Source organism: Cavia porcellus, unplaced genomic scaffold (genome assembly GCF_034190915.1).
Source record: "Cavia porcellus strain 051 isolate PalLab524CR breed Dunkin Hartley unplaced genomic scaffold, mCavPor4.1 scaffold_32, whole genome shotgun sequence".
Lineage (NCBI taxonomy): Eukaryota > Metazoa > Chordata > Mammalia > Rodentia > Caviidae > Cavia > Cavia porcellus.
Window position 1 is genome coordinate 18042210 of NW_026947515.1, and position 11379 is coordinate 18053588.

Sequence of the window (11379 nt, forward strand, 5' to 3'; positions counted from 1 at the left end):
AAAAAGATTAAAAAATTACAAAAAAAAGATAGTATTGTTTTATATTGATCTTCAAATAGAAGAGGAAAAATTTGCCTCTAATGTGCTTTATTTTACTAGTGGACAGCATCGAAGCACTGGATATAGGGAGTCTGGTTTTGAGCACTGATTCTAGTGCTTCCCCTGTATCCTTGTTCATGTCATTTCTCTTTAACCGTATCCCTAGGGCTTCAGTTTCCTCCACTGTTTAATCATTAATCATTATTAATGATTATCATTAATCTTTATAATGATTTTTATTTGAGATGAGTCCAACTTCCATCAGAACATGTTCCCTACAAACGGTTTTACAGTTACAGTTTTAATCCAGTGCTCCTTAAAGTCACATCTTTAAAGCATTTCCTTTTCAAAGACAAAGATCCTGGACAGAGATCATAGGTTAAATCCTGACAGTTAATGCTTTCATAAAGAAAGCTGATAGTCAGCTGAGCACAAGAAAGAATGTGGGTTGGAAACATCGTGGGTATTTCTGGAAGATTAGTGAGAATCTAGTGTGAAAATGCTCAAACCCAACTTCCCCTGAGTACATTTGTTCTAAACTCTGTTAGGCTCACGTCTTAAAAGGCAAAGAAAAAGGTTTAGCATGTTTAAAAGAGTCCATCTGGTTGAAGTGTGCGTGAAGAAGTGCTCAAGGACAAAAACCAAGAATTAAAAGAAAGGAAAAGGTCATTGTCAAGAGCTTGGAATTATTGCACAGGCAGCAAGGAGTGTCTGAGAGCTTGTTAGCAGGGACTGAAGATAGTTACACTTATACTGTTTATAGGACAGGGGAACTGGGGGGGATAAGGTGTGGAGGGTGGGAGCCACACTGTGGTTAGAGGCCCCTGCCATAATCCAATTAAAGAGATCACATGGAAATGGGGGTGGGGGCAGTAGATAGAAGGGTGCCATACTTCATAGGACATGATCAACCCCCAAAGTGGGGCCTGCTTCCACACCACAGACACCAGAGATTCTGAGAACTGGTGAGTGCCCTAAATTGACATCAGCTGCGAAATTACTGATGGCCTAAAAATACAAAATAAATGGAGGAGCCATCTTTGCCTGTGAGAACTACAGCCAAAAATAAAGCTGGCAGAGAGGCCTGCAAGCAGAGGTTCTGGTGGGCGCTGGCCTAAGCCTCTCAGCACCTCCTTCCTTGGGAAAAGGTCACTGATAGCCAAGGGTCCCGTGTTCTGTTCTTCATTCTGCTACTGATTTAGTGCTTCCCCGAATCATTTATTTCTCCTTTTTTATGTTGGACTAGAGAATTTCAGTTGCCCTCAATCACCAGGATCACAGAATCTTTCCACATACCACATTTAATATTTTTTAATTGGACCAAAACTTTTCCTCTTATCTGTGAATCCCATTATAATGCACAGCACCAATCAGGGAAGGAGTGCAGGCTGCCATATCTGGATCTGGGTTTGGATAAGACAAAGCCAACAAGCCTCCTCCTTGAGCATCACTGCCTTGCCTGCCACCATCACGGCTTTGCCTTCCAGACAGCATCCAGCCTCGTTCCCACGGCAACCAGCACGGCGCCCACGTGTGAGCTCAGGACCGCAGAGGCCTCAGCCCCGCCCTACCCCAGCCCCCCACCCACCCCCGCTGCCCCCACCCCCGCCTCTCCCCCTCCCCCGCTTGCAACGAGCTCCTCCAGAGGAGGGAGGGGGCCCGGTTGCCAAGGAAACTGGAGACGCCAGGCAGCCGCCCCTGCCGCCTCTGCCCCTAGAAAGGCCAGCACCCGCGGGCTGAAAGCTGCCTCCGCGGAGGAGGAGGAAGAGGGGCTGATAGGAGAGAAGACGTGGGTGGTGGAGGAGGAAAAGCAACTCGGGGACGGCCCCCGCGCGGTTGATGGGCGGCCCCTCTCTGCCCTGAGCAGGCCCGCCAGCCCCGGCCCTCGGCATCGGTAGCCCTTGGCAGGGGAGAAGCGCGGACCCGCAAGGTAAAGGGCCTGCCTGCTGCAGCCTGGCCTCACAGACCCGGGTGTGTGTGTGTGTGTACAACTTGTCTTTCCTACCGGGAAGATTCATCCCTCTGGCCGACCTCAGCCCCTCTTCGTTTTTTCTGCCTTCGTTTTTCTGGCCGTTTGCAGACTGGCAACCGCCTCATCCCCTATGTACAGTAACTTCAATGATAGCATCGAATTACTTGTCAAACCTATGGCATTTCCTCCCAAAGATTTACAGCTGCACACTAAGTCAGTCTTTTCTCTCTGAACTTGATAATCAATATGTGATCACTCACCTCTGTTATTTTTACAACCTAATTTAGAGTCGCCAGAATAAACAAGCCGGCTACCTGTCCCAGTGTTTTCCTGGCACTTGCCATCTTGATTTCTTAAGCCGAATTGGCTGGAAGGGGCAAAAAAATCTCCTGCTCCTACAATTTCTCCTCTTCTTGTTCTCTCATAGTATTCAGGGAGTATTAGGAAAATTGGGCCCAAATGAAGACATTTTTATAAGCTAAAGTTCAAAAATTCTAAGATTTTTTTAAGTTAAGATTGAAACAAATTCTGTAATCCTTGTCATTACAAATTAATTATGGGAAAGGTTGAAATCCTTTTCCAGGCACCGAGATGTAAAAAGAAGGGGATTTATATATCTGATTGTCAGGTATTAACACAGCCATTTTGTTTCAAAAGAACTTTCAGCCTTAAAAGGAAGTTAAATTTACATTTTGCTTCATTGTCTAAACCAACAAAATATCACTAACGATATTTCTAATATCAAAATATAATAAGAAAACAGAATAATGGCTTACTTAAAAGACATTTCAAGTCAGCCTTTTGACAAATGTGGCCATAAAACAGGACAGTGTACACACTACACACACACACACACACACACACACACACACACTTTTTTTTCCCCAAGAGAAATGAAAGGAATGCATTCTGCAATTAAATTCTCTTCTCCTTAGTCAGGGAAACTTGGTTTGAAGTCATTGAAAATTTATACTGGAGAGAAATTCGTATGTCACAAAGTTCTTAGAATATTCCTCATTGAAATTTCACAGATGTGTAGAATTTTGAGGCCAAGAAGAATTATTTGCTGTGGCTTTTAGCATCACAGACTCCCTTCTCCTTCCCCACATTTCTCCTCCTCTCTTTCTCCTCCCCCCTACTTAATATGACTTTCTACACTGATTTCTAAAGCACAGATTTTTCACAGTACATTATTGCCAGAGACTTAAAACAAGTGTGCATTGCTATGAGTGGATTTCAAAATGAGAAGCAGTTCAAAGGTGAGCAATGGAAGACAACACAGAATGCTATTTTAGAAATTAGGGCCTTGCCCACATTTTATTATCATTCTGCTCCACTGCTCACCCCCTTCTATATTTGCTGAGGAAAAACTCCTCAAATGGCCGTCTGGTTGAGTAGGCCCACAAAGATGAGCTCCAGGAGTTAAGCATTATCTCACCTGGATTTATTTCCACACAGTTGTTTCTGTTTCTTGGTCAACCTGGTCAGTTCTTCAGAGCTGGCGTACAGTGCAATGTGGAGAATATCTGCCTAACCTGAGATAACCTACCATCTCCTTAATCTATCTCTAGTAGTCTGTTTCCTCTAGTTTTACAAAGTCTTGATGTATTTAAATAGGAAATTATATGTGGTACTATGATGCTTCCAAGCATTTGTTTTATAGTAAAATATAAAGTAATGGAGAGTTTATGGGGAGGAGGAAGACACTTTTGTAGGCATTTTGAAGTCCTTTATTTGGTTGTGAAGTCAGGAGCAACCTAGCTAGTTAATCAAATAGTTATTTCCTGGATCTTTGAACAAAATTATTTCATACCTCCTGACTTAGAAACCTTTGTAAAATAACAGAGTTAACACCATGATAGGTTAACTGGTTTTGCTATGTTAACTTTTTGTAACCACAACGTATCATCCAAGTAGACTCTCAACTATGCCCCTTTAGAGACTGTTAACATACTCTCACTATAATTCCTTATGTTCTCTACCTGATTAATATTCAGACAGCCTTCTCTTTCCAACAGGAGCAACAGGGGTCTCCCACAAGGGTTTAAAGATAATCTTTAAAATGTGCTCTGTAAATGACTATTAAAATGCTGAAGAGACGAGATTTGGGTTTGGTTTACAGATTGTGCATTGGGTTGTAATTTTAGATTCTGTCTCTCAAAGACCCTCATTCTGTCCTTGAGATTACTCCCAAGGGACCAGCAAAAGTTGTTCCTATTGCTCAGGCACAAATGATAAACCTTGCAGGATTTCCTAATTACCTGACCAGACACTAGATCACCGTGAGTCAGGAACAACATGACTTTGCCAGTATCCTCTCAACTGAATAAACTGGAGGAAGGGAGTCACAGAGTGCAACACACCCGAGAGTTACGACATCTGTCTCAACCTGCTCTTCCCCCAGAGCCTAGGGGAGCTTCTGTCACACTGTAGTCATTAAAAATATCAGGTACATAGAGAACTTCACTGGACAGTAAGCAAGAATCTTGTGGGGGCTTTGATGACCTAGAGAAGAGGTTTGGCCATTACATTAACAGTGCCATTTTGTAACTTTATGAGCTTTAATAATAGCCATAAATTTAGGTCACACTTCTTGGAAGTATGGTCTCTCTTTCTTCCCTTCCTATTTACACACCCTGCTGCAATGCCTTTTGAGTTCCATCACTACAGTATCTGCTCTCACAGGGGTTATTACTTACCTTCTCTGAAATTCTCTCTCCGCATTTATAACACAGCACCCACCTGCTTTACCCTGGGCCTCTTTGCAGAGCTATTCTTTGGCTGCCTGCTCCTTAAATTTTAGGGTTTGTCCCAGTTTGTCCTGTGTAAAGCATTTTTTCTTTCTGGTATCCATTCAATCCCATTTGCCAACAAAATGCGAAGCCCTGCGTCTAACTGCTTGCCTAACCCTTGCATTTGCAGTACCCTAGACAGTTCAAATTCCACACTCTTTCCTCATCAACGTGCTCCATTTCTGCTTTCTGAAGGCGCTGTTGGCATCACCTAGCCTGCTGCTCAAGCCACTAACCTAGGCAGCTTCCTTGATTCTTCCCTCCCTACAATCTCAGAGACCTGGTGATTTTCTTTGAATTTACTGTGCTTAAACACTGTGGGCACTGGAACCTCCCTGGGACCTAGTCCCAGTTCTTCCATTTAGTAGTTCTGTAGCTTCATGCCAGTTATTTAATTCCTATGTGCCTCAGTTTCCTCATCTGTAAAATAGAGGTGTAAGGTCTTCCCCTAAGTATTGTCTTGAAAATTAAATGAATTAATATGTGTAAATGCTTAGAAGAGTGCCTGCAACTTCCAGAGACTGGCAAATAGCAGCTCAGGTCACGTTTCCCTCCCTGTCCCCTTTTCTCTTCCATCTCCTGTGTCCTCCCACCTTTACGACACTGTCTGACCAACATCTCATCTCATCTCTATTGTTATCCCGTGTTCCAGTGGTCTTCCCTTTTCCATATTTTAATCTATACCTCTTACACCATCCATTCTCTATACTACAAATGGATCTTTTAAAACACAATCTGATCATTTATTTGCTAGATTGGAACTTTTCGTGGCTTCGTATGACTCTTCCAATGATGACCTTCCAGGCTCCCCATGAGCTGGCCCCTGCCAACTCCTCACCCAACTGGTGTGCTCACCACACCCATTTCTGCTCCTGCTGCCCTGCCCCTGCCCTGTTCCTCTTTGGTATGTGCCACTTCATGCTCCAGACCCTCTGTACCTGCCCTTTCTGTTCTATTTCTTGCCTTAGTTAACCCCTCCAGACCAGATTATGCCCTTCTTTCCCAACACTCTAAGAACACCATATTCTACTCCACAGCACCTATTGGCATTACGGTTCCCATATCCAATGTCATGGTTCTCTCCTAGACCATAAGCAACACGGGGCAGAGAACATGTCTGTCTTGCTGATTGCTGTGCTCCAGTGCCTATTATAGTGCCTGGACTGAAATAAGTATTCAGTAATTATTGTATAGATGATTTTAAGCCATGTAGGGCTTCTAACTTTGATAACTGCTAATTTAGTGTGGCTCTCGGATTTTCTTTTCTGTCACATTGTAGAAGTGCTGCTGAATCAGGGGGCTGTCAACCTAACTTCCTGTGAATAACTGGGACAAGATCACTGAAGCCAGCTGATGACTGCGATTGCATTATTTATGCCTGGAACAGGAGGGCTTGAAGGGTTGCAACAGCAACACAAGAAGCCCTTCAGTCTGAAAGGAGCATCTGTGCCTTTCAAACAATAGCCATTAGATTAATAAGAGAATAAAAGCAGGTATACTAAAACCAAATACGACAAAGACATAAAAGAGTCTGTCACAGCACATTTATTTCTCTTTCATATGCAGGTCAGGGATTAAGAATCATGCTGCATGAAGCAAAGGACAGGCAGAAGTTCTTCAGTGATGTACAGTATCTACGGGACCTGCAGCATAAGGTGGACTTCGAGTATCAGGTAACTGCAGAAGGCAGGGATTATCTTCCACCTCCTCTGCCAGTGTCGGAGATAATTCAGCACCCAGTATGAGTATGTGCCAAACAGTTATCGTTTTCTAAAATCACCCCTTACTAATGGGGTAGCCATGAAAAACCGCTTCATCTTTCTGGAACTCAGTTTCCTCATCTGTAAGCCGGGGACCTGTATGTTGTCATGATTCTGTCAAAAAATGGAGTGAGATAAACATTTTTCAAGTATTTACTGCAGTGTGTGGCACACAGCCCTTGGCAACAAATGACAGTGGGGTTCAGTTTTGACAAACCAAGACGAATAAAGATTCTCTTTAAGGGGTTAACTAAGCCACTCAATCATTTATAAAATAACATACTTTTCTGTTGTCATGGAGGCCAGAAGAAAGGTGGTTAGCACATTCTTCAATAAGCTAACTATTGGTCTCTGTGGTTACCATGTTTACATCCAAAAACAATGCAGACAGAGAGCCTGAGGGCCCATGATGCAATTACCCGGGGCTGGCCTAGGACAAACTGGCTAAACTGGGTCATAGGATTCTGGGAACAGTTAGAAGGTGTCATTCATGCCATCTTGCCAGAGATCAGGCCTCACCAATCAGAGAGGCCTGGCTTCAGGCCTGATGGAGGGCTGAAACGCACTCCTTCCCAAAGGAGAACACGGATCTGCCTTATCAGGTTTTTCTCCTCCTTAGCAATTTCAAATATAACTGAACCTCCTGGATCACCAAGGAAACCAGACCTATCCCAGTAACCCGATTTCACCTGTATAATACAGCTTTGCTTTGGGGCTAGAAATGGAGTTAGCAATTTCCTCCCACAACTTGCCAACCCACATGCAAGAAGACTATAAAATCTGGGGAGTTTCTGGAAAACAAATAAGAATGTAAACACTGAAACTGGTCACCCTGGTAGTACATCTACTATTCATAAAGATGCCTCTGCTATCCAGCTTGTGTTTGGAAATAATTGTTCGAGGTGATCTGTGGAATAAGCACATAAGAAAATCTCACAGCCGTGTGATTTGGAGCTGTTGGAAAGGAGCCCCGAGACTCAGTTTGTCAGTGCAGATAATAAAGCACTCAGACATCAACAAATCTTGACAAGACTTTTATTTTTACTTTTCCAAAAGGGCACAACCCCATCCCAGCAACAAGGTAGCAGGTGTGCAGAACAAAGGAGGATCACTCTTTTTACCCCTAATGCAGGAAGGGCAGCCGACTTCTCTCCCATTGGCTGGTTTGGAGGTTCACAGCCCATCCCAACTGGGTAACTCAGACAGCAGAAGGGGAAGTTGAGGGGCTGCTGAGGGGAAGGGAAAGCAGAGTGGAGGGGGACGTGGAGAGCAGAAAACCCTTGACCATGATAAGCTATCTTTGGTTTGTGGCTGTTCCCAGGATTGGAACTGAGCAGGCATTTTCTGTAACTTAGTGTGTTCAGGAAAAGCTTTCTAGAATGGGCTGGAGTCCAAGATGGAGTCACTCCTGTTTGATAGAAAAGACAGAACTCACAGTTTCCCACTGAGCCACTGCAGTGATTTCCTAATCTCAGTTGGACTTTCAGTGTGCCTTTCCATTCATTCAACCAATATTCATTAAAAACCTGCGATATGCCAGATAAGGTCCCTGCTCTTCCAGAACTCTAGAGAAAAAAAAAAAAAAAAACATACACAGGTAAATAGATGTATAAGACAGTTTTAGCTACTGCAGTTGTTTGGGTCTAGGATGTTTCCCAAAGGCTCATGTGTAAAAGACTTGGTTCCAGGCTTGGCATTACTGGTGGCCTAGTCTGAGGTCTGATGCCATTGGGAGAGTACCTGGGACAGTGACCACCCAACCCCTTCTCTTTCACTTTCTTGCTGCCATGAGGTGAATGGGCTTCCTCTGCCGTGTGCTCCACCACGATGTACTGTGTCTCCACAGGCTCAAAGCAAAGGAGTCAATCAGTTATAGATTGAAACTCAAACTCGTGAGGCTTTTCTCTCTTTAAATTAACTTATCTCAGGTTTTTGTTACCAAGACAAAAAGCTGGCATAGTGGCTGATAAATACACGAGGAAAATGAAACAGGTGGTGATGCCTTTAGACAGGCAGGGGAAAGGCCTCTCTGAGGAAGTGAATGAGAAAGAGCCCACCACAGCATTCCAAGCAGAGGAAGGCAAGTAAGTACCGGAGAGAGCAATCAGCCTGGAAGGTTAGAAGACACAGAAAAAGCCCAGAGTGACTGAAAGACGTTCATCAAGGGAAAGTACAGAAGATAAGGAGCTGGAAAAAGTCCATAGGGCCAGATCATGTTGGGTTTCAGAGGACAGCTCTGGGCATTTAAATTTGATTCTCACCCAAGAATTATTGGGTAGTTTTAAGCAGAGAGAGCAGAATGATTGACTTGCTCCCCTCATCCCAGTACCGGAGATTGAATTTAGGGTCTTACACTAGACAAACATTTTGTTACTGAGCCCCACTCCTGGAACACACACGCCCCTCTTTTAATTCTCAGACAGGACCTCACTAAGCTGTTCAGCCTAGGCTCAAAGTCTTGATCCTCCTGTCTCAGCCTTCCAAGTAGATGGGATTATTGGCATGTGCCATTGTACCCAGATTGACTTACATTTTTAGAAGATCACTTTGGCTTCTGTTGGGAAAGAACTATAAAGAACAAGTGAAAAAACAAAAAAAAATTTTTTTTTTAAGGGAACTGATGGAAATTTGATAGAAATATTTTGGTGACTTGGGCCAAGTTTTAAGCCTGGAGGTGGCACCAAGTGGCCTGACCCAGAAAACAGGAGCAGAACAGCCCTCTCTCCAATAGATGGAGGCAGGGTGGGGTGGGGTGGGGTCAAGGGAGTGAGGAAAGAGAAGAATAAGGGATAAGCCACTTCAGCACAGTCGTCCATCTCCTCCTTCTGTCATTATCCTCACAATTTTAAACCTTTTCCCTCTTCAAGCTCCAGCTCCCATATATCCAACCATCTTTCCCCTTGTTTCACATGAATATGAAACAAAACAAAAGCTCAGAGCCAGCAGGCGCAAACCCATCCAGCTTCCTGCCCTTCCGTCCCTGGATCCGCACTCCCAGCGCTCCAGCTTGAGGGCACAGAATGACTCTTCTTGCCAGAGCCCAGTGTCTTTGCTCTCCAGCCTCTCCCCACCCAGGGGCCTCTCGTTTGTGTCTTTGGCCTTCTCTTCTTATTGGCTCAATCTACAGACTTGCTTTAGCCTTCTACCAAATGAACCAAAGAACAGCGCCTTCTGTCGCCTGAGTGCCTTTGTCCTGCCGCAACCCTGGCTCCTTCCTGTTTCATCTCAGATGTCCCCAAAGATTCAGCTTCATTTTTAGCTCCACTTCTTGGCCTCCCATTTGTTCCCTAACCACCGCCTAAGGTCAGTAGTCCGATTCAGTGGGCACCTTTCAAGTCTTTGTTTTCTGAAGCTTTATCTACATTTGATGCTATTTCTCATCCACTTGAAAAGTTCCTCCTCTGGCTTTCTGACATCACCTCCCTCCCCGACTTTCCTCCTGTTCCCTTCATTTTTCTTCATCTTGTTTCCACATTGCCTTCTCCCTGCCCTTCAATGCTGATCCCCTCAGGCTTCCATCCTCAGCCTAGTTGGCTTCTAAAAATTCACAAGGTCCCTGTTGCTCATTTTGTCTGCTCTCATGGTTTTAACTATCTCTGTATTCTAGTGATTTGTAACTGGGGTCTCCCATAAATGTTAGAATTATTTGCACACCTGCTTGTTGGACATAATTTCCATCGAGATGTTACAGAGACATCTCAAACCCAACATGGTCACGGTGCCTTCCATGGCCACCCTGGCCCCTCCTCCTATGACCTAAGCCATCCCTGACTCCTCCTCCTCCCCTGTCACCCATATCCCAGGCTGTACCAAGTCCTGCCAAGTTCATCTAAGATTTCATATACTTGTACTTTCATTTTTATTTTATTGCCATTGGTGTAATTAATAACTTTTAGTGAACTTACCAAGTGTTCAGCCACAACAATATTAAGCTTTGGAACATTTCCACTAGTCCAATACATAGAAACCTTTTTATACCCCCTGCACAGAGTGTATGAGGGTGTATTGAAGTTGCCTTTTGTGTGACTTCCTCTCCAACTGAACAGCAGCTTCTTAAGGGCAAAGGCTAAGTCTTCTTTTCTATGCTGAAAAAAATGCCATGTCATTCATGAAAGCCAATGTTACCCAACTTGATCACCAACTGGGTTTATCAGACTTAGATTCAGCTGGTTTGCGACTATTCCACAAAGTCAAATCCACCCTTGCTGAGCATTCTTAAAACCACTTATCGAAAGGCCTGCAAAAAATAATGTTTTTTGTTTTTGAGACTGGGCTTCCCTACACAGTTTAAGCTGAACTTGAACTTACTTTGTAGCCAGCCTGGTCTCAAACTTGCAGTGATCCTCCTGCCTCAGCCTCCTGAATGCTGGGATTACAGGCATGAGCCACCATGCCCAGCAAATGTTTGCCTTTAAGATGTTCTGAGCACTTTTGAAGTAGACATGCGGAGACCCACAGTAACTACTTCAGAGGGAACAGCAATAATTTTTGAGTTATATTATTAAATGTATCCCTGCTTTGTTCCAGGCAGGATTTAAAACAATGACTTAAGAATCAATTGCATGACTTTAGTGACCCTTCCATAACTTGGTCCACATATGGCTGATGTATATTTAGATAATTTACTAAGGTAGATTTTATGTTGGATAAGTGTTGATATTCTGGGTCATGGGCTGACCAGCTCCTTCCCATGGAAATCTAGCTTTCTCTCTCAGTTCAGCCATCTGTTTGGAACACCAAGGATTCTGCATTTCAGAGTATACAAATAGTGCAAGACCCAAAAACTAGACATGACTCCCAGACATACACTTTTGCC

General features: G+C 43.9%; 1 protein-coding gene across 8 annotated transcripts in view; it reads left to right on the forward strand.

Annotated features, from left to right (window-relative positions):
- Nucleotides 1-1642: 1642 nt before the first annotated feature.
- The window catches only part of Marchf10 (membrane associated ring-CH-type finger 10), a 94537-nt gene continuing 84800 nt past the window's right edge, over nucleotides 1643-11379 (forward strand). For 7 of the 8 annotated variants that reach the window (XM_063241667.1, XM_063241668.1, XM_063241670.1 and 4 more), the window contains exons 1-2: nucleotides 3082-3270; nucleotides 6370-6476. In XM_063241667.1, the coding sequence (XP_063097737.1) occupies nucleotides 3237-3270; nucleotides 6370-6476 (141 nt within the window). In that variant the 5' untranslated portion in view covers nucleotides 3082-3236. Of the gene's footprint in view, nucleotides 1970-3081; nucleotides 3271-6369; nucleotides 6477-11379 lie in introns of those variants that run through there. The other variant, XM_063241669.1, reaches the window with a different exon arrangement.